The 27,713-nt window shown below is 54.9% G+C and overlaps 10 protein-coding genes across 10 annotated transcripts; 5 read left to right on the top strand and 5 right to left on the bottom strand.

Annotated features, from left to right (window-relative positions):
• Window positions 1–274: 274 nt before the first annotated feature.
• Window positions 275–2,922, bottom strand: F5144DRAFT_585854 (ABC1 family-domain-containing protein). Its single transcript, XM_066789722.1, has 3 exons — window positions 2,091–2,922; window positions 568–2,034; window positions 275–491 (listed from the first exon to the last, which is right to left on the bottom strand). Exons 1-3 carry the CDS (start codon window positions 2,673–2,675, stop codon window positions 447–449), a joined length of 2,097 nt encoding a protein of 698 aa, XP_066638805.1. The 5' UTR covers window positions 2,676–2,922; the 3' UTR covers window positions 275–446.
• Window positions 2,923–3,080: 158 nt separating this feature from the next.
• On the bottom strand, window positions 3,081–5,371 carry F5144DRAFT_585852 (glycoside hydrolase family 71 protein). Its single transcript, XM_066789721.1, has 8 exons — window positions 5,046–5,371; window positions 4,792–4,976; window positions 4,491–4,729; window positions 4,306–4,428; window positions 4,147–4,254; window positions 3,871–4,095; window positions 3,552–3,817; window positions 3,081–3,488 (listed from the first exon to the last, which is right to left on the bottom strand). The coding sequence occupies exons 1-8, from the start codon at window positions 5,124–5,126 to the stop codon at window positions 3,456–3,458; spliced, it is 1,260 nt and encodes a 419-aa protein (XP_066638804.1). The 5' UTR covers window positions 5,127–5,371; the 3' UTR covers window positions 3,081–3,455.
• A 532-nt stretch (window positions 5,372–5,903) lies between these two features.
• Window positions 5,904–6,528, top strand: F5144DRAFT_386581 (40S ribosomal protein eS28). Its single transcript, XM_066784679.1, has 3 exons — window positions 5,904–6,036; window positions 6,101–6,184; window positions 6,242–6,528. The coding sequence occupies exons 1-3, from the start codon at window positions 5,976–5,978 to the stop codon at window positions 6,301–6,303; spliced, it is 207 nt and encodes a 68-aa protein (XP_066638803.1). The 5' UTR covers window positions 5,904–5,975; the 3' UTR covers window positions 6,304–6,528.
• Window positions 6,529–7,356: 828 nt separating this feature from the next.
• F5144DRAFT_585846 (Rhamnogalacturonase B, N-terminal-domain-containing protein) lies at window positions 7,357–9,318 on the top strand. Its single transcript, XM_066789720.1, has 2 exons — window positions 7,357–9,158; window positions 9,223–9,318. Exons 1-2 carry the CDS (start codon window positions 7,572–7,574, stop codon window positions 9,253–9,255), a joined length of 1,620 nt encoding a protein of 539 aa, XP_066638802.1. The 5' UTR covers window positions 7,357–7,571; the 3' UTR covers window positions 9,256–9,318.
• An 861-nt stretch (window positions 9,319–10,179) lies between these two features.
• Window positions 10,180–11,586, top strand: F5144DRAFT_498638 (uncharacterized protein; the record flags this gene model as incomplete). Its single annotated transcript, XM_066786282.1, has 5 exons — window positions 10,180–10,553; window positions 10,644–10,816; window positions 10,893–11,315; window positions 11,374–11,438; window positions 11,503–11,586. 5 exons carry the CDS (start codon window positions 10,180–10,182, stop codon window positions 11,584–11,586), a joined length of 1,119 nt encoding a protein of 372 aa, XP_066638801.1.
• Window positions 11,587–11,767: 181 nt separating this feature from the next.
• F5144DRAFT_386550 (general substrate transporter) lies at window positions 11,768–13,943 on the bottom strand. The gene is made up of 7 exons (XM_066784678.1): window positions 13,697–13,943; window positions 13,242–13,565; window positions 13,100–13,183; window positions 12,915–13,040; window positions 12,413–12,842; window positions 12,196–12,333; window positions 11,768–12,130 (listed from the first exon to the last, which is right to left on the bottom strand). The coding sequence occupies exons 1-7, from the start codon at window positions 13,777–13,779 to the stop codon at window positions 11,837–11,839; spliced, it is 1,479 nt and encodes a 492-aa protein (XP_066638800.1). The 5' UTR covers window positions 13,780–13,943; the 3' UTR covers window positions 11,768–11,836.
• A 957-nt stretch (window positions 13,944–14,900) lies between these two features.
• On the bottom strand, window positions 14,901–15,865 carry F5144DRAFT_386456 (uncharacterized protein). The gene is made up of 3 exons (XM_066784676.1): window positions 15,647–15,865; window positions 15,308–15,584; window positions 14,901–15,240 (listed from the first exon to the last, which is right to left on the bottom strand). The coding sequence occupies exons 1-3, from the start codon at window positions 15,693–15,695 to the stop codon at window positions 14,925–14,927; spliced, it is 642 nt and encodes a 213-aa protein (XP_066638799.1). The 5' UTR covers window positions 15,696–15,865; the 3' UTR covers window positions 14,901–14,924.
• A 1,438-nt stretch (window positions 15,866–17,303) lies between these two features.
• On the top strand, window positions 17,304–19,047 carry F5144DRAFT_585834 (Aldo/keto reductase family-domain-containing protein). Its single transcript, XM_066789719.1, has one exon. The coding sequence runs from the start codon at window positions 17,671–17,673 to the stop codon at window positions 18,994–18,996; it is 1,326 nt and encodes a 441-aa protein (XP_066638798.1). The 5' UTR covers window positions 17,304–17,670; the 3' UTR covers window positions 18,997–19,047.
• Window positions 19,048–19,218: 171 nt separating this feature from the next.
• F5144DRAFT_386480 (uncharacterized protein) lies at window positions 19,219–22,522 on the bottom strand. Its single transcript, XM_066784677.1, has 2 exons — window positions 21,897–22,522; window positions 19,219–21,835 (listed from the first exon to the last, which is right to left on the bottom strand). Exons 1-2 carry the CDS (start codon window positions 22,260–22,262, stop codon window positions 19,526–19,528), a joined length of 2,676 nt encoding a protein of 891 aa, XP_066638797.1. The 5' UTR covers window positions 22,263–22,522; the 3' UTR covers window positions 19,219–19,525.
• A 3,794-nt stretch (window positions 22,523–26,316) lies between these two features.
• Window positions 26,317–27,189, top strand: F5144DRAFT_633492 (uncharacterized protein). Its single transcript, XM_066792545.1, has 3 exons — window positions 26,317–26,650; window positions 26,722–26,994; window positions 27,053–27,189. The coding sequence occupies exons 1-3, from the start codon at window positions 26,448–26,450 to the stop codon at window positions 27,174–27,176; spliced, it is 600 nt and encodes a 199-aa protein (XP_066638796.1). The 5' UTR covers window positions 26,317–26,447; the 3' UTR covers window positions 27,177–27,189.
• The last annotated feature ends 524 nt before the right edge of the window (window positions 27,190–27,713 follow it).

Below are 27,713 nucleotides of genomic sequence, written 5' to 3'. Positions count from 1 at the left end.
GATGTGTGAGGAATGGCTTAGCTCGGTAGTACTGGGAATGTTGGTTCGACTTAGGGAGAAGGATGGGCGATGGTGATAGGAAGATTACGGGTGATAGCGAAAAAAAAAGAGACGGGGATGATTTGGGCTAAGGACAAACGGGGCAAGAATGACGCGCATTTTCTTAGGCGCCAAGCCGGCTGTCCCGCAGGCAAATCACATGCAGGGATCGGCGTCGTTCGCGAGTTGGGCAGTTGGGCAGTTTGGGAGTTTGGCAGGTTAAGTTCAAGTTCACCAAGTAGGGAGGCATTACAGATCTGTACTGCTACTGTCTACGGTGTGTACTGCATTATTGTCAAGTATCAAGTACCGCTGGCTGGGGTAGTAAAAGTGGTGGAGTGTTATTATTTAAATTTTGCCTATCGGTAGCAGGCCTCACTGGACCGCTTTGGTGGGAACGAGTCCTATTAGACATTCGGGGAGAGGAGATCGTAGCGGACACATCTTTCGACCTATCCTCTAGAGTTAGTTGTGTGGTTCTAAGGATAATGTTGTGGTTTTAAGGATAATGTGAGACAAGGGACCTACGTCTTCGGCGCTGGCCTGCATGAACCTTCTCGTCTCTAGGCCTACCCAGACTTTCAGCATATGAAAGTCGCCCTCTTTGACCATATCCTTGCCGCCCTGGGTGCCGAGTTGCCTTAGGATCGGGAGCGAGCTGCTGAGGAGGTCCACATCAGGGTTCAAGCTGCGGCCAATACCCTCGAGCAGCAGCATGCTGATGACCACATTGACGAAATCCCCTTCTAGGCGGACATGGTGCTGCCTGACCATCCCTAGGACTTCCTGTAATATGTCACCAATTTTGACGTTTCCGAGTGCGAGTGTCCGGCTCTTTACGCCGAGAACCAAGTGTTGCATCTTCAGGGCAAACACCTCGCTATCGAGAACCGCGTCAGGCTGCCGACACCGTTCGCACATCAGATGGCCGGCCTTGTAGCCATCGAACTCGGCCACGGCGCGGAATAGATCGAGGAAATTGCGCCGATTCGTAGCATTGAGTTCCGTCACAAGGCCAGTGTCGATAAAGATCAGCTGTGGTCTGAATCCCTCGCGCTCAATCTTGGCCAACTCGGCGTTCCAGAGCTTCTTGTCGTGTTGATGCGGACGCAGTCGTGACAAGACCCGCTCCGTAACGTCTGCCTGCTGCCCTACACCAGGGTTCTCGGGCGCGCGGCGCAACCGTAGGCTAGGTCGATCCGCTTCATAGAACCGTACCATGATATTTCCAGGGTGGAGGTCGGCGTGAACAAAGTTGTCGAGGAGAAGCATGCGCAGAAACGCGTCAAGACCTTCGGAGGCGATGTCTTGCTGGAACATCCCTCCTCCATTTGCGATAAAATCGGCGAGGGGTATACCGTAAGCGAACTCTTCGATGAGCACATTCCGAGTGCAGAATTCTGTATAGGGAAATGGGAACCAGGCCGTAGTTCTTTCCTTGAAGTTTTTGCGGAACCTTGACAGATTCGCCGCTTCAATCCGCAGATCCAGCTGCAGCTTCATCATCTCCCCAAACTGGTCCACTTCATCAGGCAAAGATAACCATTCCATCGTCGGCACCACGTTAAGTACGGAGGCGAAGAATCGCATGATGCGAAGGTCGCGCCGCACAGTCCGCTCAACGCGGGGGTGCTGGACCTTGATGGCAACATAGGACGATGGGACGTGCTTTGGTGTGCTTTTGAGAACCGTATCGACGTTTTTGCGGACGTTATGGCGGAGATCGGCAGGGTCCTCAGGAATATCCACGTCTCCAGGAACAGCGAGGTCAGGCTTGAGCTTCGCTTTGTAGACCTGGGCAATGGCACCGACGCCGATTGGCCTCTCGTCAAACTCATCAAATATATCGTCGAAATCGCGTCCGCCAAAAGCATTTTGGACTATCCGCTTCGTCGCATGGAAAGAGTGGGCAGGAGCGTTGGCATGAAGTTTTGACATGATGTCACACAGTTCATTGGGAAAGATGTCGGATCTAGAGGCGGCCCATTGCCCAAGCTGTCGGCATCGACTGTCAGTTAGCGGGTCGTGATCACGGACCGGGGTTGTATTACCTTGATGAAAGCCGGGCCCGCCCACTCCATGGCCTGGACTAAAAAGTTATACCACCACAAAGTCCCTGTCCGCTCGTTATCGCGCTCCGGTAAACGACGCCCAGCCCACATCGCCGGTACCGTTATGATTACGGGCACAAATATTGCGACGAGTTGCAAAAAGCGGAAGCCAGTGCATATTGGCTCCCAGATGTAGAGGTCCAAGATCAAGACGAGTCGGCGACGCAGCGAGCCCAACGTTCCGTCATGTTCGCCAGCCGTCTTGCGAATCTCGGCCCGGGAAACCTCGAGCATACGCTTCTCGCCAGTATCATCAGGGCTGGCGCTGCCATCCTCCGAAAGCTCGACAAACGCAGCCGCAGCCAGCCCACCGCCGGCGGTCGCCATGAGGGCCCGTGGGGCGGAACGGTGGGGCCTCCATGATCGCGGTCGAGCTCGCGGGCCCGTCTGAGACAGGAATGTGCGAATGTGCGCGCGGACAGGCGCAGGTCGAAAAGGGTGTCTCAGGATCTTGAAAGTTGAGCCAGGGCAGAGCGATGCTTCCGGGTGGGAGAAGAGCCGGCCCAGAGCGAAAGCCAACCTCATATCGCAGCGGCTTATCGAGGGGTCTAGGATATTTGTGTTGATCGACCGAGCCAAGGCATTCTCATCGTCCTCGAAGCCAAACTATGGTGAGTTGTTTCGGACAAGCCGCGCGCGACATGACGATGTCAAGCGCTACTGAGGTAGATTCGGAGTGGTTGCGGGTCGGCTAGGGCACAGAAGGAAAAGCCCGTGACGTCGTCGAAAATGTTGCGCAGACCGGAAGAAGCGGGCCAAGGCCGTACACGGGAGCGCCCGGGCACGCGGTCGCATGCAGGTTCGGGAATGGATCGCCGAGATTAACCGACCCACATACTGACAAAGCGCAAGGTACGAAGTACGAAGTACTGTGTACGTCATCCTCGAGTTACCGCGGGACATCGCATTGGGGATGAAACAGTCTCAGCGGTATTGCTCACACTCGATGTTGTCTATACACACTCGGGCTAAAAAAGGCCGGACTTGAAAGGGAAGCAAGAAATCGAGAAAAGTAAAAGAAAACCAAGAAAAAGAAGAGGTAAAGAAAACCGAGCAAAATAAATAAAAAGTCGACATTGGGATTCCGAGTCTTTTTTTTCGTTCCTCTAGTCGAAGGTTGCCCACACTTGGAGTTCGACTTGCTTTTGCCAGAGAGCGCTATACTACTCGCATCCTGTCTCATCTCACCAGTGTTTACAGGATGTTGGCCTTAGAGACTACCCAACCCAGGCAAATTCTTCAATTCCTCATGACCCCTGCAATGCTTCCCAGGTTCCTCCCACTGGATGGACTGGCTCGCCGAGCCTAGACATGAATCGCAACCGCGTTGAGAGAGGCCTACAAATGGAGTGAGTTAGTCTTACTGCGCCGATTTAGAAGCCAACTCCTTCCGCAACTCACTTTCCCAGTCCCGTGACAGGGCCTTATTTCTGGCCCTGTCGCGGTTTTCCCATCCAAGGCCAATGTCACAGGGCCTGTGGTGCGATTGTTGTACGGCACTTCGAAGTACGAAACAGGACTTTGACTAGTTGTCTCAAACGTTACTCGGCATGCGTTGCCGGCCGTGATGGTGATAGATGCAACGCCTTTCGTTACCGCCATGACGGAGATGACATCTTTGGCACCGTGGTTGGCTGAAACCGTACCGCCCTGACCCCAAACTGTTTCTGGGAAGCTTCAGTCTCACGGTCCGGTATGCATGGGAATGGCTCAGGCTCACCAGAGTGTTGCTGGCCACGGATTGGGGTAGCACGGTACCAGGCGATAGCGGTGTTTTCCCCTTGCCAATCAATGTCGGCCGTTCCGGACTTGAAAGCGGTGATAAAATATGGTAGAACCGCCCTAAACGCAGTGTGAGAGTGTCCAGCGATGTACGATTCCGCACCGCTGACGACTTGTGCCGATGATTCGTCACAAATGTAACTTGATTCGCCAAAGTCATTCCCTTTCAGGTGTGAGAATCAGTAGAAGGGAAGTGGAATTCCGTAGGACGTACAGGTGATGATCTGGACAAAGTCTGGCATGACCTCCAAAACCTGCTGCCAACGATCATGCCAAAGAGACTCGCTAGAGCAGTACCAGTTTTTATTCCACTGCGGCAGATCTGGGTTTTCCATGAGACAAGATAATGACAAAATTGGAGAGTTGGGCTTGCCTGTATAAAACCAAGGGCTCACGCCCATCATGTACTTCTTGTCGCGGAGGCAGTCTTTGTAAAGAAGGTCTTCGACAGTTGTCATCTTGGATTGCCCAGGTTTGGGCCAGGCATCCCAGGAAACTTTGCATGTCTCAGCCTCGTTGGCACAGATTGGTACAACGGCAATAAGTTCCATGACTTACAAGCTCCGTCAATCAAATCCAGTTTATGGGCGACCCCGTGTGGTCCCAGACTTGACCAGTTTGGGACAAGATAGATAGCCGGCGTTTCATTACGAACGCTGAGCCAGTTATGGGCCCAGTCAGGACCTTCGAAGGTTGAGACGAGGGCTTTTCCGTCGATTGTGGCTTGCGCAGGCGATGCATGATACCGGTTGATCAAGCTGACTACCTGCGGAACTGACCAACATCCAGCCGCCATACTACCCCGGCGACGGTCAGCGTTCAACTCATGTACAAGGGCAATTACGTAGAGACGACGCACTCAAACGAAATGAACATGGAAAACTCTCCACAGTGCGCGGCTGCTTCATAGGCATTGTCGAGTTGCAGGCTGGTCCAACTGTCTGAAGGGCCGATATTGAGAGCAAACCCGTCGATGCCAGCTGCTTTAGCGGCCGCAACTTCGCGAACCCAACACTCAGGTGGATAGTCACACGTGAGTCCGACCTAAAAATCACGAACAAATTAGTAGCGATCTCAAGCGCCACTTGACCGAGGTACGATGTGGGCTCGAACCATATAGTGGGCAAACACTTTACGGCCCCCATCAGGCGCGGCGGGCCGGGCTTCGGCATCTCTCTCGAAGGAGTGTTCCATCACGTTCTCAAAATGTGACACAGTGTCGGGCTCTCAGCTATATGTGGACTCGGCGCTGGTTGACGTTAATGTTTCTGATATCGATTTCCGAGAAGACGAAGGACGAATGCCTTTGATGGTGTGGTACTAGGTAGTTCAACAGAAAAGATGTTCGTTCGCCCCCCACGGTAATAATATCAAAAATCAAACTGCGATCATAAAATTGACTTCAAGCATTAGGTACTAAGGACATAATTACAAAAAATCATGGGTTTGATACCCGAGGCCTCTCCCCACTCACGGAAGTCTCGGTCCGATTGGATTTCTGATGCCTTGGCTTGGGAATGGGGTCAACACCCGTAGAACCGAACTAAGGTTTTATGGTTGTTCATTTCAATACTCTGAGTATTCTTGAAACTGGGCATCGTTGAAGTTTGACAAACTGGCTTGGAAAGGTTTGAGTCGGAAATTCACATGAACTTGATCTGGGACACTGGAATTAAATCAAGAGACATGCATATACCGCGCTACGAAAGGTCGGTATTTGAGAGTTTTCGACACCATGGCTAGAGGCCCTAACGGATAATCCGCATTGCAATCACAGTTGGCTTTTCAAGTCGATCAAATCTAAGTGCAACTCTCTTGACTCGAGTGAGACAAACTGCATTGCAAGAAGCTGGAGACTTTGTGAGGGCTTGCCCCACATTTCCGTCCCAGTCGCACCGGACCGGAAATAAAAATATCCTGCAGCCCTGCGATTTTGGCTCCGCACAATTCAATCTTGGTGAAATTTCGCAACTCCGCAACCTTCAGCATCACGACCCGACGACCGATTCTCACATCCACCACATCAGTCGATCAGTCGCGAAAATGGATTCCTCGAAGGCTCCCGTAAAGCTCGTCAAGGTCACCCGAGTCCTCGGCAGAACCGGTGCGAACCACCCCGCAACTTAGCCCTCCAATCCACGCTCGGTGCTAATCTGGTCGAAATACAGGTTCTCGTGGTGGTGTTACTCAGGTGCGCGTCGAGTTCATGGACGACACTACCCGTTCCATCATCAGGAACGTCAAGGGCCCTGGTATGAAGCGAAATATTTGCGATTGATCCACCGGCGACTAATCCTACGTGTGTCTAGTTCGCGAGGACGACATCCTGGTTCTTCTCGAATCCGAGCGTGAGGCCCGCCGCCTCAGATAAAGTACTGGTATTTTTGGGGTTGGGTGAAGATGGGAAAGTGGCAACAGCTTTCAGCTCCCTTGTCGGCCTTTTTGGCCCGACCGTCGCCATAAGCTGCGGCGAAGGAAGGATGGGATGTCAAGGACAGGCGTTCGGTAGAACGGTATCACGATTATTGCTCTCCACAAATTCTACACGGCGCTGACGCTGCGCCAATTCCTACGGATACCACGGTGCTACGGCTAGATTTGGGTGATGATGGGCGTCGAAGGACAAATTTCCAGCGAGTTCACGAAAGCATGGGGCCGGTGCCTACAGATCTGGTGCCTGTGATATACGAACCGTGCACTCGCAAGCACGCCCGCCAACAACCAGTCCCGCTCAATCGCCACGGCGACGGAGGGATACATGATGCAGGGGAGTTCGTGGACATTTGGGTAAGCCGATGGTATGCGGGTAAAGCTGGCCACTACAACAGCCCGGGAGTGTATTGGAGGCGAGTTCTGACCATTCAATGACCATACCTGATCCCCTCGGTGATAAATATCTGAGCGACACCTTGCTGGCCAAATGGTGGCTCTCTACTCTAACCTTTTGTTTGCGTTTCGGACCACTCGACTTCCCGGAAATACCACGGTCCAAGCTTGACGTTAATCTTCGAGACAGACTACTTGACTCCTCACAAACCCTTTTCAAGATCCAGTACTCCAGTAGCATTTCGTCAGAGTTGCTTTGCTCCCCATGACCACATGTATTTATTATGCGGCGTGTCGAACATTGGAATAACCAAAAACTGACTCCGTCCTCACCTTCTCTCGTCTTTCCTTATTCCGAGAACCGAGCCGCACCACCATATCATACTTCCGTAACCGATTCCGGCAACGGTGTTTCTCGGTGGATGTCCCTGTTTGGTGTTCTGCTCCTGGCGTAGCGGGACCCTAGGGGGCACCACGGCCACCGTCTTGGCAGATTCAAAACGCACCAGAGTCCCCATGGATGGCTTGCACCCCGCTGGATGCTACCTCGGGTGGCTGACTGCGACCTGGATTCCGGGGTCCAGGTACAATTCCTCCAATCGCATGATTTACATGTTATTGGCGCGGCAGCGCTCTCTCCTTGAACTCGGAATGCCGAGATGGCAGGCCCATTATCCAACCACTATTTATAGGTATGCTTGGTGCCCGCGGTTATGGAAGAATACTCAAGATGTTGTTGTTGCCGTCCAGACCAAAGCACGTCTCGCCTCGGCCACTTTCCTTTGCTCCTCTCTGGGTGTTTGAACGCCCAAGATGGCGGTCCGATCCATGATCCGTTTGCTCGCCCTGTCCGTCTCCGTCTTCGCGCCCAGTGTGCTTGGTGCTTTCGGCTATACCTCGTCTGGCGGCAACTATGTTGTCGATGCCGGCTCCGCCAACCCGTTGGTGTTCTCCGTAAGCCAGTCGAATTGCGACATCAAATCCATCAAATACCGTGGAACCGAGCTTCAGTATGGCAGCACTGGCACCCACATCGGCTCTGGCTTGGGCTCGGCCACTGTTTCAATCAGCCAGATTAGCGGATCGTCCCGGTACATCAAGGTGACATGTGTGACGTCCACCCTGACGCACTATATGGTGGTCCGGGAGGGCGAGAGCATTATCTATCTGGCGACCTACATCACTGCTCAGCCGTCGATAGGAGAGTTGCGATTCATCGCCCGTCTGCTACCTGACAAGCTGCCTGGCGAACACCCCTATGGCGAGGTCTCGAACACGAACGGCGCTAGCTCGACCGTCGAGGGTTCCGACGTCTTTGTGGTCAATGGGCAGACACGATCCAAGTTCTACTCGTCCACACGATTCATCGACGAGGACTCCCATTGCGTGTACGGTGGCAGCGACTTGATGCACGTCTGTATCATGACCCCCCAACAAGAGTCCTCCTCTGGAGGTCCCTTCTTCCGCGACATTGACTCCAACAACGCGGGGGCGTCCACCAACCTTTACAACTACATGAACAGTGGTCATGTGCAGACCGAGGCATATCGTATGGGGTTACATGGACCTTACGCCATGCAGTTCTCGCGCTCCGGGATCCCGAGCGTCAAGAGCCTCGATGTTTCTTGGTTTGGGGAGGTGTCTGTCACCGGATATGTACCGGCTTCTAACCGCGGAACCGTGCAGGGGACTGCGAGTGGTGTGCAGAGCGGCCTCCAGGGCGTGGTCCATTGGTACAACAACGCGGCTCAATATTGGGCGAAGACGTCGTCCAACGGTGGGTTCACCTCGCCGTTGATGAAGCCGGGCACGTACACGATGGTTCTATACCAGGGCGAGTTCAAGATTGCCACCGGCACCGTCACTGTCTCATCCGGCAGAACCGCGACTCAGAACATTGCCGGCACTTTTAACACATCGCGGAAGACGCTGTTCCAAATTGGCGAGTATGACGGCCAACCGACCGGATTCCGCAACGCCGACAAGTTCCTTCGGATGCACCCGAGCGACAGCCGCATGGCAAGCTGGGGTCCCCTCACCTACACGGTGGGCAGCTCACAGCTCTCGGACTTCCCTATGGCCCTCTTCAACTCGGTTAACAACCCCGTGACGATCCGCTTCAACCTGGCCAGCGCCCCCGGAGCGGCCACGCTGCGCATCGCCACGACTCTGAGCTTCGCCGGGAGCCGCCCCCAGGCGGTTGTCAACAGCTGGAGCGGGCCCATCCCGTCGGCGCCGCCCAAGATCGATAGCCGCGGTGTGACGCGGGGTGCATACCGCGGGAACGGCGAGGTCTATACCGTCAATGTCCCTGCCGGTACGCTCGTCGCCGGCAGCAACACCATAACGATCAGCTCGGTCTCTGGTAGCAGCGGCGCGACGTTCCTGAGCCCCAACTTCGTGAGTCTCCCCCCCTTACTGTGCCGTAACTAGGATGTCTCTAACCAGTCCGCCCTCGGGTTAGATCTTTGATGCTGTTGAACTCTACACAGCTTAAGTTTGGTTAGTAGGGTAGAAATGGAAAACCTAGTGCATTCGCTATAACCAGACCTTAAAACTGGAAAATCAATACTCGAAGTATCGCCTGCGTTCACTAAGAGTGAGCCCGGAAGTTGTGATGCTGAGTTGTTCTGCTGCTGTGCCCCGGATTGGTACAGGGCGGTGATGCTACCTACTTATTCCACACTCAACTTACCCATCAAGAAGTCAACGTAGGTAGTCTCCAAATAATGTCGGTTACGAGTGAGATCGAGATCAAATGGGGGGCTCGCACGTTCAGAGACACAATAATCCCGCGCTACGCGAGATATATCATGCATATATGTTACCTGCCTAACATGACTAGGCCGTCTTGGTGAGTCTTCTCCGACGATTCTAGCTCGCTGGAATGATGGGGGTGCCAAGATGATCAGGGGTGCCAAGCATCTTATACCTCTTCAACCACATGTATTTTCGTGCAGCATTATTTTACTCGTCGAGCATTCGAGTCCTGGTTGGTCCGTCTGCTATAGGTGGCCGGTAGGCGAGGTTAACACCCCTAGTCTGTTTCCGGCAGTTGTAAAGGCGAGATCGATTTGCATCTGCGGCCCGGGGATCGACAGTCGGAAGATAGCGGTCTTGGTATCCATGATCATGTACCTGCCTGATCGAGGTAGTGTCCATGGGGGTCACCCAAGCAAGCTACTCGATGCGGAAATACTCCCCGGCGGAGCACACCGAACATCGCATGTGGAAGAAAACGGAAAGTCTGTTTCAAATCCACTACTTGGGCAAGCAGGGCGGGCCCCTTTACGGTCGAGGGGTATAAGAAGTCGCTGTGAACTACATATGTAGTAATAGTGTTTGTTGGTGCACGACTCAGTCATTATCCTTATCATTGCTACCTACCCTGGCCCCCTAAGCTACGCTTTAACGGCCAATCATGCATCTCCCGGTGGCTCTCGCTCTTCTGGCCGGTTCAGTGTCATCAGTTGTCGCTGCACCTGCCGTTGAGTCGCAAGGGGCAGACACTGGTCTACGTCTCATCAAGACCTCCCCTGAGGATCCCGGCAAATGGGTCACGGAAGAGCAGAAGATCAGAGACTACAAGTCCAACGGCATTGGCTTTGTTGACATCACCGACATTACGGACGCTGAGGTGCTCACCGCACTGGCTACCGCTGACACCCAGGAGAAAGTCTTCTCAGCGCAAGCTGTCAGCTATCCTTCCAGCGTCAGCCACAAGGAAGAGGCGAACCCCCTTTTAGAGAAGGTTTCAGTCACTGAGCCAAAGAGCTGGCTGAAGAGCTTGACCGAGTAAGTGTGTTGCTGCTGCACCCTACCGGCTAGGGAGCTGAATAGAATAACGGTGATGTTGTTTTACTGATCCTTCACCTTCGCCCACAGTTTCTACAACCGCTATTACCGAAGCTCATACGGCACTCAGGCAGGGGCGTGGCTCTTTAGCACAGTCAAGAGCATTGCCGCAAAGAACTCGGCCATCACTGTTACCCAATTCACCCATTCCTTCAATCAGCCGTCCATCATTGCAAAAGTCCCCGGCACCACAGCGAACTTAGGTGATTATCTGCTCGCTCCACAAAGGATTTGAACTGAGAGCGGATTCGCTAACCTGACGGTAACGGCTGATGGTAGTCATTGTCTCGGCTCATTACGACTCCACCGGCGGCTCTTCCAGCGCGCGGGGCCCCGGAGCGGATGACAACGGCTCCGGCGTCGTGGTTCTTCTCGAATCCCTGCGCGTCCTGGCCAACGCCGGATTCAAGCCGAAGAACACGCTCGAGTTCCACTTCTACGCGGGCGAGGAGGGTGGCCTGCTCGGCTCCCAAGATGTCTTCTCCAGTTACAAGTCGGCCGGGAAGACAGTGCTCGCCGTCCTCAACCAGGATATGACGGGCTACTCGCCCAGCGGGAAGATCTCGATCTACACAGACTACGTCGACTCGGCTCTGACAGCCTATGCCCGGGTCGTTGCGACCGCTTACATTGGCGCGACTACCAGTGATGCGTGCGGATATGGATGCTCGGACCACGCCTCAGCGAGGGCGAACGGATTCCGTACGTTTGTCCATTCATTCATGGAGTTGAATAAATTATTGACAACTGACTTCGCTAGCGGCGGCTTATGCTTGCGAGGACAAGATGGATGATTCCTCGCCGTACATCCACTCTTCCGGTGATGTAAGTTACAGACCATCACATGCTAGAAGTGCTATTTTGAATGCGGGCTAACCTCGACGACAAGGCCTACTCGACTATCATGTGGGATGCCGTGCTCCGGCACAGCAAATATACTGTGGCCTTCCTCGTGGAAGGATCGTATCTCTAAGGGGAAAACAGTATTTATGGTTGGGAGCTATCTTGGGCCCTTAGTCGATCAATCTCAGGTTGGATGCAACGAGCGGGAATTTAACCTGGTAGTATCTGGTTGTTCCTTATAAGAAGTCCAACAATCGCCTCACCTTTTGAATATTCGTGGTTATCAGTTGTCAAGATTTATGGTTAGAGATGAAGCATCGCAGGTCTATAATTGTCTCCCTTCGGTACATACCCACCTGCTCTAATGCTAGTCTTGAGTATTACCCCCTGGGGTGATCGAAGTCTTCACTATCAGCAAGAAGATCATCAGTAGAAATGCTAGGGGCCACTCCAAAGAGGGCATCCATTTCCTCAAGCGGCCGCCCCTTAGTCTCAGGATAGAGCAAATAAATGATAGGCACGCTGACCAAGTTGATCGCCATGAAGAAAAAGTAAATCTTGGAACCGATGTTGGCGATGCCAACGGGCCATATTTGTGCAACGATGATGGCCCCTGCGGCACCGCAACTGGCGGCCAGGCTCAACCCGCGGGCTCGCACAGCGGTGGGGAAGATCTGGGGATTATATCAGTCCGTTGTTCTCGCAAATAGGGGCTTTGTTTGTTATTGGCCTCCCATACCTCGGAGCCGTAAACCCAGGCGGCAGGGCCAAAGCCTATGCTGAACCCCAGCGCGTAGATGAAAATGAACACGACACAGGTGTAGTCCGCCGCTCTGTTTATGTTGTTGGGGTAAGCCAGGGGCAGTGCTCCGTTGATCTTAGGTTAGGTAAGCATGAATGAGCATGAGGTCTGAAATGGACACGTAACCATATGCTTCAGGCGTGAGCTGACTTACCAACAGGGCAAACGCCATGACGATGGCTCCAGCAATAAGGGTGAGGCGGCGACCGACTCTGTCGATGATGAGCACTTCGACGACGGCACAGCCGGTCTTAAGGGTGCTTTCGATACCACCGGCAAGCAGAGACACGCGATGGCTGAAACCCAAAGCCTTGAACAGTGATGGGAGGTAGTATTTCATGGCAATAGCGCCGCACATTTGGGCCATGAACTGCAGCAGCGCTGCTCGCCATAGACGCGCAAAGAGGCTGCGATTGGTGAACAGTGAGACCCATGTGAGGCCGGAAATCCTAAATACGGCGACGGAACGTTCGATATCAGAGAGTTCTGTCCGGACTTCATCCGAGGTGCAATATCCTTCACGGTAGAACTGAAGAGTTTCAAAGGCCTCCTCAGTCTTTCCATGCTCGACGAGCCATCGAGGACTGATGGGGTAAAAAGGGTTGTAAGTGAGCAAGCTAGCGTTTGAGCTGGTGACGCCGTAGGGCTGTACTTACGACTCGCGCATGAACGGAAGCGCACCCATAAAGAACAGGGCTGGAATAAACGAAGCACCGAGGGAGAACCGCCATCCCACGGACAGACCACGATCGTTGTCCCAGAAAGTCATGGCATATCCGACCCTATAGCGCCGTCAGTACGACAGTCGCCCAACCTTTTCCGCACCGAAGATGTCACCGACCAAAATCCTGTGGCAAGACCTGCAACAAAACCAACGTGGTTCAAGACGACGTATCTGCCACGTTGTTTTGCAGGGGCTATCTCACTGCGATGCCAACATGTCAGCACCGAAACCTTGCCTCCGTGATAGCAAGGCAACTTGCCTTTGGTAGAGCGGGACACTCGTAGATATTATGGCCGTCCCCATGCCAGCAACGATGCGGCCCGCAATGACCATGCCTAGCGCGTGCGACCCAAAGGCACCAGTCTGAAGTGCCTGACCAAGGCATATGACGGCCATACCTACAAGAGCAGCGTAGCGGCGACCTAGTCTGTCAGCAGCGGGGTGCGCGAAGAACACGTAGCTCAGCCAGGAACCGAGATAGTAGATGGCCGTGATGAGGCCGCTTCGCGGTGCATCGGGCGTGTGCAGGGTTTCTCTGAAGCCCGGGTGGACGAGCACGGATGCTAAGACGCCAACATTGTATCTGGCAGAGTATACTGTTAGATCTGAGGTAATGAAAAGCTAAAAGGGATGCCATAGTTAGGCGCCGAAGCTTAAGATGTTGGCCGTGCTGGATGAATGTAGGTATGTTGGGCAGGTAGGATGTGTTATTACCCCCAAACAAAAGATCCCAAGGCTAGAATCAAACAGAACGAGTGAAGGCGCCAGTAAGCCTTCGAGAAGCTAGCTGTTGTCATGACTCGGTGTGATATTTTCGGGACGCCTGCACTGCCTCGAGCTTATAGTTTGCGTGAACGTGGAGTCGTGGATCGTGTTCGGTGAGTACTGTAATTATGGCTTCAAGATTCGTTTGCTGTATTATTACGGCGGTTTAGCAACTCGCCGAATCAGGAGACATGAGAAGGGCAGAAACAACAATGACTTTCTCCCTCTCGACATGATGCGCAAGGGACACAGAAGCCAATTGGAATAGGAAAGACTAAAGCTGCTCGTTGCAACCCTCGCACGGGGGGGTTGCATCAGCATTGGTGGGAGGCGGCACTTTAACTGCCGACGACTAGGGCACATGGATGTAACATGGCCCCCCTCCCCTCACAGGGCAGTTCTGTATCTCCCCACCGAGCCAGCTACACAAGCCAACAGTGGCAATTGGCCTGGTGAACCCAATTGGGCGATAGCTGGGGCCATGGTCGCCAGCAAAGCCGGCTTTATTGAATCACTCACTAACGTTTCCAACGGAGGTTTTAGCAAATGTGAAGAAACACCAAGGGCGAGTGGTTGAGCAGCGAGGGTACTATATTACCAACATGAATTCATCAGGACCAGACGGGAGAGAGCGTTTCGGAGAATTCGACTTGCAGGAGCATGGGACGGGACGCAGGTCTGGACCAATCTAGAGAGGCACCATTCGACTGGGAGCTCACACACTCAGGAAGCCTTTAATGTGATGACGCACGCGCCAAGAACACCGTCTGCTGAGCTCGTCCCATCCGTCACCGAGTTTCGGCAGAGCTTCACCGAGCCGTGTGTAAGGTTGCTAACTACTATGTACCTTACATATATTTATGAGGTTGTTCTAAACAACCCATGAAGGCTCATGCTTGTAGGATGAAAGTGACCCCAATTGATCATTCTTTGTCCCAGGAAAACTCATATCGTTGGGTATGGGTATCTAAGATACAAGTAAATGTATCTTGCTCTAGCTGGGTCATTGAATAGAAATTCAAAGTCGAGGCAAAAGCGAATTCATTATCACGGTTCCAGCGTGGGATGTAAACCTACACCTCTATTTGATACGTCCCCATTTTGCGCTAACCTATGTCCATTTCCCTGACGTTACCAAGCGAGCAAACATCCTAAGATACAAAGACATAGATCACCCTTAGAGGGCCGCCACCTTCTCAGCAAAGTCGGCGTTCTTGCCGGTAGCCAGGTCGTAGATGGGGTGACCCAGGCTGTCGTGAATGCCAAAGTTGCTCGCCGGGTCGGCGGGGGTGTCAACGGGAGTATCGGAGTAGGCAAAGGCCACCGTGGTCTGGGCCGAGGGGTCGATTTCGGTGTAGCCCATGTCGTCGTCGCCCCACCTCGAGCACCCGGTGCACTTGGCCGTGACTTGCCAGTGGGTCTCGTTGGCGTGCGTGCCGGTCTCGAGGACGGTGTACTGCGCATCCGGGTTCTCCGGGGGGCTGAAGTAGCCGCTGTTGGGTGGTGGTTAGTGCTTGCGATATATCGGGGGTTGGAAGTAATCCTTGGGGGACAACGTACTAAGCGATCCGCGACGACAAGACGACGCTACCGGCCCCGTCCGCCCACCCAATGGCGAGGGGGTTGTATGTCATGTGGCCTCCCCAGGCGAATCCGGCCCAGCCAACGTCTGCGGGCGCTACAATCTGGAGAACTGTGTCGAAAATCTTGTCCTCGGGGACAGGGTCAGGGATAGCCACACGGAAGATAATACCACGGTCACTGGTGTACGAGGCGAAGGTCAAGCCGGTCTCCGCGTCCTCAAAGGGAGTAGAGTCGGGATCAAACTGCCTCCGGGCTAGAACACAGAGGGTTATGTCAGTCTCGCCGATGCAATGAGGCGGTGGAGGGGTATCATACCAAGGCCCATGAAGCCCGCCACACGCGCAAGACTCTGAAGGAGATGCATTTTGAACCTGTATTTCTGTAACAGGCCTTCTAACCAAGTGTGACGTGAGAGCGGGACCGCAGACTGGCCACCAGGAGGGGGAGATTTCTTATATAGGACTCGACCCGGGGGAACTGCAATAACGGCCTGCCGGGGGCTTATCACCCAGGGTCTGGGTTCCTGGCTCACGCCGTGGCGCACATCATTCCGCAAATCCGGAGTGGAACATTCCTAATATGCGGCATGCCGTAAGGAACGACCCAAGCCGGAGTGAGGCTCCTCGCTGGACAGGTACCCCGGCACGAAGCGGCCGACGGGCAAATGAATGAAGCATGGTTAGGATCCGGGTAGCAGTAGTTCGATGTTTAAAGCCAAGCCCAATGCGGGCCCTTTCGGCAAGGTCGCAGCTCGCAAGGGGACGATCTGGTCATCTGTTTTTGGTAGGTTCTGGTTGGCCGATCCAGCGGGCGTTGTTGTGAGGCCGCACCTCATTGACTGCCGGAAGGCACGCCAGTGGCCCCGGAGTGGTCATCATTTCCAGAGAGAAGCGCGGAGACGCATGGAAGGACGTGGAGAAATTCGGTGCCGGTGTTGGCAGGTGATGATCCGGAGCCTTGATTGGAAGGGTTAAAGCAAGGTGTTTAGGAATAAATGATTGCGGGGTGCGGTGAGATATTAAACGGAGGGAACGGGAGAGTCATGCGGGTTCTGGTTAGAGATCAGCATAGATCCAAAAACAGGGCAGGCCGAGGGGGCTTATACCACAGTTGAAAGAGGACGGTCTCTTTAGCCTAAACCTGATTCGACAAGGAAGACGACATTGGAAAGACATTCTTCGTACCGATGCAAGGGGCAGCCAGATCCTGACGCTTGGCACAGCAGAGGAGACAGAATTGGGGCATGATTGTCTGCCAGACCGAGCATGAGGGCATCGTGGTGGAGAGGTACAGGCCGGACATTTTCAACACAAACCCCCACGGTTCGTTTCAATCGTAGAAGGCGATGTGATTTTGAGCATCAGCGGTATCCGTGGATACTTGAATAATATGGGAGAGCACGAAAGAGTTCTTCTTGGGAGATGTACGTGTAAGTAAGTCGTTTGCTCTCTTTTCATCGCGCCAAAACATCAGTGGTGTTCTGGTTGAGAACTTAGAGATGATGTACCCATGCGGCTCTCGCAGAACTCTATGGTGTGTAACATGGGAAAACGGGTTACGCTTGGCACTATCCTGAGCCATCCCCCGGTCTTGGGCCCAAAAAGAGAGGGAAAAATGAAAGTTAGATGTGCGCTTAGTATCGTGTTTGAAGACGATGGCCCATTGGTTTGCGCAGTTCCCTATTTCATCGGAGAGAATGAGGTCAGAAGAGGTCGGGGCGATAAAATCCGACAAAAAAATGATAATAGATAAACGGCGGTTGAGGAGAGGATTGGCATTGGGTGCGTTGTTCTCAACAGTCGGTTTCCCTTTCGGGGAGTTGTGAAGAGAGGCCGAGCCGGTGAGACGATCTCAAGACGATCTTCGCCCAGGCCTTGGAGGTCTCCATTGCCAAGGCGGATGCTCTGAACCTTATTCCGAACATGGCCCCCACATTTCAGCACTTCCCATGTACAAGAAACAAGGCCCCTGGCGATCTGGGACGGAGCAAAGTCCAATTGAGAAGATTGTGCCACCGTATCCTGCCGGAGCCTCGCTCGTCATACGAATTCGCGATTTCATCTTCGCATCATGCATTGGCGAGAACTGTAGCTTATCTTACCCCAATAATGCGCCGGAGGAAGGTATCTACCTAGGCAGGTAGCAAGGAAGGTCGGCCTGTCCCTTGGACTCGGCCTGGCCCGCGATACCCCGCTTCGGATTGCGACCCCGCCAAAAACTCGAGACAAACCGCCGACGAAGCCGGCGATGAATGCCCCGGTTTTCCTTCCGACCCTTCTTTCATTGATCGAAGGTCAGCGGGGATAGCGATACTCACAAGTCAACCATCACCCGCCAGCATGGCCGAGCCAAAGAACCCGTCCCGCCCACCGCTCCACACCGTGCTTTCGCCCCTAGTCCTCGGCACGGCGACCTTCAACACCCAATATGTCTCAGACCCGCACTCGATGCCCTACCGCGACATCATCGCCCGGGCCCTCTCCCTCGGCGTCAATGCCTTCGACACGAGCCCCTACTACGGGCCCTCCGAAACCCTCCTCGGCACCGCCCTCAACGACCTGATGAACCCCACCACCACCACCAACAATACCACCACCACCACCCCCACCGTCCCCCTCCCCCGCTCCAGCTTCTTCCTCATCACCAAAGCCGGACGCCTCGCCCCCACCTCCTTCGACTACACCCCCTCCTGGATCCGCTACTCAGTCCTGCGCAGCCTGCAGCGGCTGCACACGCCCTACCTCGACCTCGTGTACATGCACGACGTGGAGTTCGTGACGGCGGGCGAGGTGCTGGCGGCGGTGCGCGAGCTGCGGCGGCTGCGCGACGAGGAAGGACTCGTGCGCTACGTGGGCATCAGCGGGTTTCCCGTGGATACGCTGTGTGCCCTGGCGGAGATGGTGCAGGCCGAGACGGGCGAGCCGCTGGATGCGGTGCTGAGTTATGGGCATTTTACGGTGCAGAATCGGGCGTTGGGGCTGCCGTGGGTGGGGGGGGAGGAGGTGGAGGTGGTGGAGTCGGAGTCGTCGCCGTTGGCGAGGTTCAAGAAGGCGGGCGTGGATGTCGTGCTGAATGCTAGTATACTTGGCATGGGCTTGTTGACGAGTCGGGGGATACCGGCAGATCCGCCTAGTGATAAGACGGATTCTCTGTTGGTGCACTGGCATCCCTCGCCACCGGAGCTGCGCATAGCTTGTAAGAAGCTTGCGGAACTGTCGGCTGCGGTAGGCGAGCGCCTGGAATCGGTGGCAATTCGTTGGGCGATAGCCGAGTGGGCGCGGATTGCGGCGGCGGCTGGCTTGGGGGTTGACATCGCAGCCCCGGGCGTCGGTCCCCAGAAGGTTGGCGTTACTGTCTGTGGTGTGACGACTATTGGGGAACTGGAAGAGACCGTCGCAGAATGGCGTGGCGTCCTCGCCAGCCTTGCGCTTGGTGGCAGCGATGAGGTGTATGGTCCAGCACGCCAGGAAAAGGTACTGAGCCTGGTCAGGAACGAATTATGGCCTGCCTTGGGATCGTGGCTGGATTATACTTGGGACAGCCCAGGACCTGGTTTTGTAAACACGAGGCAGGAAGCTGATCGGGGAATTACTCCGAATGACGGTATAATTGCCGCGTTCGAGAAGGCGAAACAAGGCACCCAGTCCACGGCCAGCACCAGGTAGCACTGGTCATGGCTCGTCACGGGCAATAACTGCGCGGTAACCAGATCGCTATTCGATTTCTAAAACATAATCAAGTAGTACCACCTCAAGCGCCAGTTGCTCCAGACTCCGTTCCATCTCCCATGTCGTAGCCTCAATTTCCCATCGTCGCCTCACCGCGCCTGATACCTCCTTTGTACGTACCGATAATGTCTTGGAGAAATGCTGGACTTGAACTTAGGAAAGGAGAAAGACAAAAAAAAAAGCAAACAAGGAAGGGGGTTAGGGTTGAAGAAAGAGGGAATGTAGTGGAGAACAAGACTTCCGCTGCTTTCTGGCACCAGGAGCACGCTCAATAACCACCGTGGGCCGCTAAATTTGAGCTTCCGTCGCTGGAACGCCCAAGCTGTCCTTTGCCCCCCCCCGGAACTCGTGTCTGGTTGGATCTCTCCGCGATTGCGAGAGCATTCCTTCCTCTTGAACCTCCGCCACGAGCGATAGTTCTCGCCCCCGTGATAGGAACGAGGTGATCAAATCAGATGCCGCGCCACTACTCGGTCAACCGATGCACAGGTTCCACAGCCGCTTCAGAGCCGAGCTGTTTCAGCTCATCATCGGCGCTGTCTGTAGCAGGTGTTTCGGGCGTGATAGTGACTGTTGGTGGGGACAACGAGTCAGACGCAGCATGTGCGTCTTGTTCACCACTCCCATTTTGTGCAATTGGATTTCCCTTGATGTGACCCCCCATCGCAGTGTCCACTGACAGACTACCCGAGGCCTCGGCCGGTGGGTTTACGTCGGCGTGGTCAGTAGCCGTATCGGTTTTGGTGGTTTCGACCTCGCCGAAGTCGGCGCCGTCCTGCGATCCAGTCTCTCCGGACTCCCTGGCCCTCCTCTCGGCCTCAATCAGACTGAGGCGCCTGCCTGCATTCTCCCCATCCAGGCTGACGCCGACCACCTGTGCTAGGCTCCTGAAGTTGAACATGGGTTCTGTGCTAGCGGATGGATCTCGGTCTCGGTCGACGTCACCGCCGTCCTCGCTGGCGCCGGATCGGCTCCCTAGACTGAGTCCACTGCTGCGAGGATCCTGGAGATGGGTGGGGGATGTATAGCTGCCATGCTGGCTATCAAGGATTGACGACGTGACCGATGAGGCATTGCTCATCTGCCGGAGGTGAGACGGGCCGGCAGGGAGGTGGGGAACTGGGCGTGGGCTTGATGTACTGGCCGAGCCTCCTGGCACCGCCGGGTCGGTAGCGGCGGCAGGAGCACCTTCCGCATGGGTAGAAGCCGCACGGTCAACACCCTTCCCTTTTTCCTTTGGGTTCGCTTCCGGAGATTCGGCCGTTGCTATGGCGCTGGCAACACTGGCCTCGATTCGGAGATTGCTGGCAGCACTATTGCCTCGTTTCCTCCCAAAACCCAAGCCGGGGAGACTGAGGGTACTACCACTGGCAGAGCTCTGGCCGCTACGACCGCTGACGCCCTCGTAAGGCCCAGCTTGCTTCGCAGCCGCCTTGGCCGCTTTCCGTTCCTCCTTCTCACGCTTCTTCGCTTCTTTCCGCTCCTCTTTCGATACCTTGCGTTTGCGCTCCTCCTCAGCGGCGAGCGACAAGCGGACGGCTTCTGCAAGCATCATCTCTTCCAGATCCTCAAGGCGATCTCGGTGGTGGCCACCAGGCCGGCCACGCCCGGTTTCTCCTCGAGAGTTCTGGTCCATGCCATTTTGCGAGGGGGTTCCGGACCCGCTATCTCCGTTTTCGCCTTCGCCGTGGTTGACTCCACCAGGGGAAGGGAGTGCGGATCCTGACCCGCCATTGTTTCTCCGCCCGAACCGGCTGCGGAACGCCCGGTTCTCGGAACCACCCACGAGGAATGCTGCAGTGTGCAGCGCCGTTGCAGCAGCGGCTCTCCTTGCTAGATGAGCCCGCGCCGCCTGTAACTTTGTCGCCCACTCAGGCCGAATCCGATCCGTTAAGATAACGCTCGGGCTGCTGGCCGATACGGATTGGTTCCGCCGGCGGCCGGTGCCATTGCTAGGGGACGCGTTGGTCGGGGAGAGAGAGGCCGAGTTCACGGAACTGCTCGAGGACATGGCGGCGCTCGCGGCACCTACAGCTATCAAGGACATGCTGTACGATAAGCCTCGTCGAAAAGGGGGCGGCTCGTAGGTGACGCCGAAGTCGGGCTGTGTGCAGTATGGGCAACACGCGGGCTCCGAGACTAAGAGCCCTGCAGTTTCCTCAGGATTGTGATTCGGGTCGTTCTCATTGTGACCCTCCGGGAAGTGTGGGTCTGGCCGCTTGATCTGGACAAAGCACTCGCTGCATATCGGCTGATCGCAGCACCGCGTGTGGTTTAAGTACGGCGGAAAGGTCAAGAAGCAGATGGGGCATTCGGTAGCGTTCTTGTACAGGAACACTTCGAGAGGCTGTCCATTGACAAAGGGGTCATGTGGGAGATTGATTTCCCGGGGCATGAGCTCGGTGGTGGAACCGTTCCGTGATCCTCCGCCGCCCAAAACAGCAGCGATGGCTTTCCCACGGGGTTTGAAAGGAGAGTTCGCTCTTGGGGCTTGGGCTGAAACAGGGGATGGTAGCGCCGAGCCTGGGTTAGATGGGGCGTGTTCTGAGGCAGTCGATGGCGAGCGGCCAGTAATTGGTATTGTTAGGTTGTCTAGGTTTGAAGAGCCCTCTGTGCGGAGATTCGTTGGGAGCGGCCGTGGAATGAGGTCCTCAGGGGGGATCTGGTCAGCGGGGGGAACGGGCAATCCCCGCGCGGCAGCGATGATTTGTGGTTCGGTCCACTGGTCGTCGAAGTCGTTCAAACCTCGCCAGAAAGGGGCCACCTTCCGTTCAATCTAGAGAAAGAGAAGATGTGAGTATGTCACAGACCCAAACAGGATGACAGGGGCCACTCACTTGGAGTTGCCGGACAATGGGCTTGTTGAAGTCCTCCGGGCTCGTGTAGGTTCCCATGGTGACCAGGTATCCCCCATCGACGTGCTCTTCCTTCATGCTCCGCTCTCTCTCTGCAATCCTCGCGACCCGTTCCCTCTCTAGTCTCCGTGCCTCCCGCTCTTGTTTGGTCTCGCGGCGTTCGTATGGTGGTTCTGATTGGGAGGCTCCAGTCCCCAGTCCTAGGATTCCCCCCAAATCTCCGCGACTGACTCGGTTCCTCCGGTTCGATGCTCTGTCGGATTGCAGGGAAGCACTGCCAGGGTAGCCATGGTGGGCGCGACTGCTGCCGTCGCCGGCGCGCGATTCTTTCGTGTTCGAATTCCCCATAGCCACGATACGATACCCCTCAATGTACCACCGTCTTTGCAATCGTCGCCGATCGAGGGGAATCGGCGAGAGCGGGGTTCTGCGGCGTGGATTAAATTCCGAAGGTTGGTACGCAAACGGTCGAGGTAAAGCGATGATCGGTTGTCTGGGCCTTGGGGGAAATCGGTGACGTAAACAGGCCGGGCGAGGTGGGATGGGGGGATCACCGAGGGACCTGCACAGGGTTTACAAGATGATCGAAGGGAGGGCGACAGATGGTTGAGAGGGAGGCCGACCCTTTTATTTATTTTCGGCCCTGCCGGTATGTCCACGAAACAAGGGCGTGTCTGCGACCTCGGTGGATAGTAGGTGTGGTGTTGTCAACCGAGTTACTTGATGCAAGGTCCACGGGTGTGAACAAGGTCTAGGTCGCGGCAGGCCCAGCAATCGCGTTGCAGCAATGCAGCAGCGACCGGATATAGCGGGAGGTTGGCAGTTGGGTCGGGTGGGATTCAGCGGGGTTTGGCGGCATGACACATCGTCACGCCATGCAGTCAGTCTGCTTGCTTTGCGCAATAGGTTCGATGCGGATGAGGATGGCTTCGAGGGATAGATGCGGTAACCGAAGAGCGAGCGACAATGTGCACAAAGGATAGCAAGGAGAGATGCTTTCGAGATGGTGAAGGCAGATGCCAAGCAGCCACCCCAAGCCAAGCACGACCGATTGCCGCCAACCGAGCTCCCGTTGTTTGATCGTTAATGCGGGGCAGGCTCGAAACAGGCATTGGTGCAGCCCCCGTGCCGCCCCGGTAGAGAGATTCAATCCCATGTGAGCCATGGATGCTGCTCCCCCCGCCCACTCCACTTTTTTTTCCGGTCGTCGAGAGAGCATGAAAGTTGCTGCCATCTTTCCGAGACATGGCCGGGTTGTGAACATGCTCCATGGGACTCGAGACAATCCAAAGGTCACCGAGGGTTGACGATAAACCTGGCTAGGGGCTTGTACCCGATATGGGTAAGGAACGGCGGCAATGGAGCGAAGAGGAGCACCGAATCCACAAATCCACGTAATGTTGTACCGTATGGAGGTGTCGTTCTTCTCTAGAGGAACCAGGTTCTCATGTTCTCCGCAGGGTTTGATCTCCAACAAGCTTTTCGTAGTTTAGTGCCAGTCCTCACGATTGACGCCAACATGACCATGATCACGGACAAGTTCGGCATTCGGATTTCGCAAACTGGACTTTGCTTCCGCGGAGAACATACAATTGCTGCTATGAAGCGTCCCGGGGGCTCCGTAGGTTATTAGTGCTACCAATACCAAGGCCGAGTTTGACCCTTCTTAGGCCGAACTTTGCCTATTGTCACATGTAGTATCTGCAGGAGAAAGACCTGAGTAACCGGCACTGTGGTGCGTTTGGGCTACCCAGCCCGAGCCAAAGGAACGATGCCAGCTATCAAGTTAGTATCTATGACTGCCTAATTATTATACTTTCTTAACGGCTTTAGACCGTGGCTGCTGGAAAAATATCCAGTTTGCCCTGGCAGAACCTACATTGGACTGCTTGTGTGAAGACACCGCTTTTCAATACAACATAACCAATAGCAACGGTGCTGTCATCGTAAATATTATTATTCATACTCCGCTATGCCCTAGGGCGTGCCGGACCCTCTGCTATTTAGTGTACAGGAAAACCGTGCCCTCCCGGGCCGGGTGAAAAACCCCTACCAACAATCAAGGAACGATGCGTTCTGGTGAGTCTACGTATACAAAGAGAGGAGGCCTCCTGGCCTCCGAACGGGGGCGCTTCAGGCCGCCGTTTCCAGCTCGAGCCTCCTGGCCAAGCTGTACATCGGCAGCCTCCCCGAGTCCATCAGCCAGTCGAGGATCCTCCTCGCAAGCCGTGCAGTCGTGGGATTGATACCGTGTAGAACTGAGTAAAAGTCCCGTCGTGTCCGAATTCCAGTTCTCTCCCATCTTCGAGTCAACGGTGGGGCCAAACACCACACTACCAGGTGTTCGGCAGTCTCTCGTCCCTCGCCACACTCGCAGGCAGGCGTCAGAACCTCCGGGACTTCCCGTGTAAACAAGTAGTCCCGTAAGCCTATTGCTCCCGTCCGGATTTGAATGAGCAGTGAGCTTTTCGCCTTGCTGAGACCGTCATGCCTCCTTAGGGTTTCGTTCCGGAATAGCGTCTCCCGCTGATGGTCAAAGTCGTCCGTCGGCCTGGTGATTGCTCTGCCGTCCCGTTCCTTTAACCACCTCGCTCTCCAGGCCTCTTCTACTGCCTTGTCCGTGTCTACGGTTCCCCCCGTCCAGCGCATGATCGTGCCCGCGGCTCTCTCTACCGCCGTGGGCCCTTGAGGTCTCAAGGTTCGCGGTCGGCCCCTGTTGCCCCTCCTCGAGCTGAGTCTCTGCTGTATCTTGCGGCAGGCGGTAAGGATAACGCTCCCCGCCGTCTTTTTGCCGCCTTGGCCGTCGTCCAGATCGGGTTGTTGGAGTCGGTTTTCGAAATCTGCAAGCCGTTTGTTTAGGTATAAGTCCAACGGTGGTACCCACGTCTCTGTCTCGAGGTTACGGATGGGGGTAGACTTAAAGGCTCCCGCCACAATCCTCAGGCTCTTGTTCTGGGCCTTCCCGAGGGCCTTGGTGATGCCTTTCTTCACCGGTTCGCCTCCCACATCCGTGGGAATGTGGAACGACGATGCGCCATAGGCCAGCGCTGACCGGATGCACTTTGTGTACACTTCTCGCGCTTTGGCTAGACCCAGTCCCCACGTCGATGCCGCTAGCCTCGACAGGGCATAGCTCTGGGTCCTCAGCTTCTTCTCCACCGCCGCAAGGTGGGCTTTCCAGTTGAGCTTCCGGTCCAGCCAGACTCCCAGGAACCTGGCAGACTCCTTCGGTCTGACGGGGCTGGTGCCTCCCCCTGGGTTAGTGAGTTCCAGCTGGTTTGTCCACTGCCGTCGTCCCTTGTTGAAATGGATCAGTTCGCTCTTTTCCGGGGCAAACTTCATCCCCCGACTGTCCGCCCATCGCATGCATGTTTCCCACGCCGCCTCCAGTTGCCGGACATTGGCCTCGGGGTTTCGACCAAACACCAGGAGGTTGGTGTCATCCGCAAACCCCGTTATAGCCAAGTGAGGGTGCTCGTCTTTTAGCTGCTTGTATAATGAGGAAATATAGAGGATGAAGAGAACAGGGGAAAGGGGTGAGCCTTGGGGGACCCCTGCCCGAATTGCCGTCGGTGCCGCCGTCTTGCCGTCGAAAAGAAGGGTGGCCTCTCGACCAGTCAACCAGTCTCTCGTCCAGAGGACCAGCCACCTCGGGTAGCCCATTTCTCGCAAAGTTGCTAGCAGTCGGGTGTGGTTGACCGTGTCAAAGGCTCCTGAGATGTCCAGTTGCAATAGGGACGCCGCACCCTTCTGTCTCCACGCCTCCTGGACCTGGGCCTGTCATCGTAAATACCGAATCGTTTGTGTTGTAGGTAGAAATGAGAGGCGTAAGACAGGGGGTATCTAGGTCGATTCAAGGCCCTGACTGAACAAGTACGGGTCGGGGTTCGGTGGATGGTGTCTGGTGTGGGCGAGAGGCCGTAGGTGCACAGCTCCCATGTCTCCGGCAGAATATCAACTTTCTTGACACTTCCTCGTAGACATCGAATACTTCAGCTTTCTCTATTGAGCCCCTTCATGCCCATCCATACACAATCTAGTGATTATCTCCTGCGGATATCCCAGGCCGCTTTCTGAATGCTTTTGGAAATCACGGGGAGCGAGCGAGCGAAATGGCCCCCAAATGATTACAAACAACAAATCACAGACAGGTTTTATCCGCAATTTTGAAACTAAAATCCGTAGATGAGCCTCGCAATCCTACGAGCTACGGCCTATCTGGGTAAGGTATGTGGCACAGACTGAAAGCGTAAACGACTCCAGGAGCTATACGCAGTTCCACTCATAGCCGCTGAATAATAAAGGACATCGCGGTCGCATTTGTCATCCCAGTTTATATCCCAGATACATTTTCCCGGAAGATTTGGTTTGAATGGTAAGCATCGCATGGGCCAAATTGTGAATATTATCATTGCACTCCTTTCCGTATTTAAACCACTTCCTCGTCACTCCTCAGCATGATCGACTCCATGCCATCCTCACCATCTTCCTAGCCCCTGACAGCTCAACCTCCACCATTACACCATCGCCAGAATGTCTTCCTACAACCTCGCACCGCCCCGACGTATTACAGCGTCCAACCTCACGCTGCCCTCCAACCGCCTTGGGGATGAGTATGCCGAGCCTGGCGTTGAGGTCAAGATTGATAGTCTGACGACTGATTCCCTCCTCGACGGCACCTTGATGCGTTCTGTGGTAGCAACCAGCAAGCAAATCCCCACGAGCAATGACGGCCAGTGAGTGGCAACACATTTCTCCCTGAAATATATCGACGCGAATCATGATCTAACAATTCTTTGTTTTAAAGCGGCGAACTGCCCCTGGACAAGGTCCCAGGCATGGGTATCGTGCTTCTGGGCGGGCTGCACATGTACTACATCGACCTGGCGCCCAACACCGAGGGCACAATGCACCGGACGACATCGACCGATTATCTGGTGCTCATCTCCGGCACGCTGAGCCTCATGACACCCGCGCCCGAGCCCTACCAGGTTATGGATGGGAAGGCTACCTACGGCGAGGCCGTCGAGACTTTGTGCCATGCCGGTGATGTTGTGGCCCAGCGAGGAATGATGCATGCGTCCGTTTCCCCAAACTTGCGGGGGTTTATTGGTTGCTGACGTTTGTGGCATTACTAGGCTCACTAACCGCACCGATGAGTGGGTTAGGCTGCTCGCTGTTGTGCTGTCATCTGACACCAACAAAGTTCCTGTCGAAGGAACTGGTAGTTACAAGGAGTTACATGATGCTTGGCTGGCTTAGATTGAGGTCAGAGGACTGGATAAGTAATTTGGCGAGGGACATTTCAACTGTATGAGAGCTCGATAGGTGTTGTCTTCAGAGTAGACTTGGGAGAGGATATGCACAGATTCTAAACGGCGTTTGTTGTATGTGATTTTGAGTTTAATTGGGGTTGGAAGCGTTAGTTTAAGCCCAGAACTAAAGTAAAACCTGGTAGTTGTGTTTTGCTTTTGATATATGTTGTCGCTCGTTTGAAAAAGAAAGTAGAAGCCCCCGGCCTTTGTAGGTTCAATTTCTATTGTTCTTTTACTCGATTTCTTCTCCCACGGCTATGAATAAATAAGCAGTAAGTGTGTACAACTAATAAAAATTACCGGAAGCTCACCGGCCCCGTCTCGTCGGAGATGGCTGACTTCGATGGAACCCCTTCGCCGAGGAGTTGCCCCGGGCGGAGCTCAAACCGATGACTTCCCGTCGGAGCTGGGTTAACTCGCTGCCCGGCGGAGGGCCACCCCCGGTTACCATTGAGCCAACTCGAGTGGGCGGTGGCCCCCGTTA

The sequence above is a fragment of the Chaetomium tenue genome, assembly GCF_020726465.1.
Source record: "Chaetomium tenue strain MPI-SDFR-AT-0079 chromosome Unknown F5144scaffold_7, whole genome shotgun sequence".
Taxonomy (NCBI): Eukaryota; Fungi; Ascomycota; class Sordariomycetes; order Sordariales; family Chaetomiaceae; genus Chaetomium; species Chaetomium tenue.
The sequence above is the reverse complement of the archived record's forward strand: the minus strand, read 5'-3'. Positions and strand labels throughout refer to the sequence as shown.

Coding starts and splice junctions, on each gene's coding strand:
- F5144DRAFT_585854 (XM_066789722.1), bottom strand. CDS start 2,675: ATGAGGTTGGCTTTCGCTCTGGGCCGGCTCTTCTCCCACCCGGAAGCA. Junction 2,035..2,090: donor CGGGCCCGGCTTTCATCAAG/GTAATACAACCC, acceptor CGATGCCGACAG/CTTGGGCAATGGGCCGCCTC. Junction 492..567: donor TGCAGGCCAGCGCCGAAGAC/GTAGGTCCCTTG, acceptor TCTAGAGGATAG/GTCGAAAGATGTGTCCGCTA.
- F5144DRAFT_585852 (XM_066789721.1), bottom strand. CDS start 5,126: ATGGAACACTCCTTCGAGAGAGATGCCGAAGCCCGGCCCGCCGCGCCT. Junction 4,429..4,490: donor GGATTTGATTGACGGAGCTT/GTAAGTCATGGA, acceptor AGACATGCAAAG/TTTCCTGGGATGCCTGGCCC. Junction 4,096..4,146: donor CTTTGTCCAGATCATCACCT/GTACGTCCTACG, acceptor CACACCTGAAAG/GGAATGACTTTGGCGAATCA.
- F5144DRAFT_386581 (XM_066784679.1), top strand. CDS start 5,976: ATGGATTCCTCGAAGGCTCCCGTAAAGCTCGTCAAGGTCACCCGAGTC. Junction 6,037..6,100: donor CCGAGTCCTCGGCAGAACCG/GTGCGAACCACC, acceptor GTCGAAATACAG/GTTCTCGTGGTGGTGTTACT. Junction 6,185..6,241: donor CAGGAACGTCAAGGGCCCTG/GTATGAAGCGAA, acceptor ACGTGTGTCTAG/TTCGCGAGGACGACATCCTG.
- F5144DRAFT_585846 (XM_066789720.1), top strand. CDS start 7,572: ATGGCGGTCCGATCCATGATCCGTTTGCTCGCCCTGTCCGTCTCCGTC. Junction 9,159..9,222: donor CGTTCCTGAGCCCCAACTTC/GTGAGTCTCCCC, acceptor CCCTCGGGTTAG/ATCTTTGATGCTGTTGAACT.
- F5144DRAFT_386550 (XM_066784678.1), bottom strand. CDS start 13,779: ATGACAACAGCTAGCTTCTCGAAGGCTTACTGGCGCCTTCACTCGTTC. Junction 13,566..13,696: donor TTGGGATCTTTTGTTTGGGG/GTAATAACACAT, acceptor ATACTCTGCCAG/ATACAATGTTGGCGTCTTAG. Junction 13,041..13,099: donor GGTCTTGCCACAGGATTTTG/GTCGGTGACATC, acceptor ACGGCGCTATAG/GGTCGGATATGCCATGACTT.
- F5144DRAFT_386456 (XM_066784676.1), bottom strand. CDS start 15,695: ATGCATCTCCTTCAGAGTCTTGCGCGTGTGGCGGGCTTCATGGGCCTT. Junction 15,585..15,646: donor GGCGGGCTTCATGGGCCTTG/GTATGATACCCC, acceptor TCTGTGTTCTAG/CCCGGAGGCAGTTTGATCCC. Junction 15,241..15,307: donor TTGTCGTCGCGGATCGCTTA/GTACGTTGTCCC, acceptor ACCACCCAACAG/CGGCTACTTCAGCCCCCCGG.
- F5144DRAFT_585834 (XM_066789719.1), top strand. CDS start 17,671: ATGGCCGAGCCAAAGAACCCGTCCCGCCCACCGCTCCACACCGTGCTT.
- F5144DRAFT_386480 (XM_066784677.1), bottom strand. CDS start 22,262: ATGGGGAATTCGAACACGAAAGAATCGCGCGCCGGCGACGGCAGCAGT. Junction 21,836..21,896: donor CCATTGTCCGGCAACTCCAA/GTGAGTGGCCCC, acceptor CTCTTTCTCTAG/ATTGAACGGAAGGTGGCCCC.
- F5144DRAFT_633492 (XM_066792545.1), top strand. CDS start 26,448: ATGTCTTCCTACAACCTCGCACCGCCCCGACGTATTACAGCGTCCAAC. Junction 26,651..26,721: donor CCCACGAGCAATGACGGCCA/GTGAGTGGCAAC, acceptor TTTGTTTTAAAG/CGGCGAACTGCCCCTGGACA. Junction 26,995..27,052: donor CAGCGAGGAATGATGCATGC/GTCCGTTTCCCC, acceptor TGGCATTACTAG/GCTCACTAACCGCACCGATG.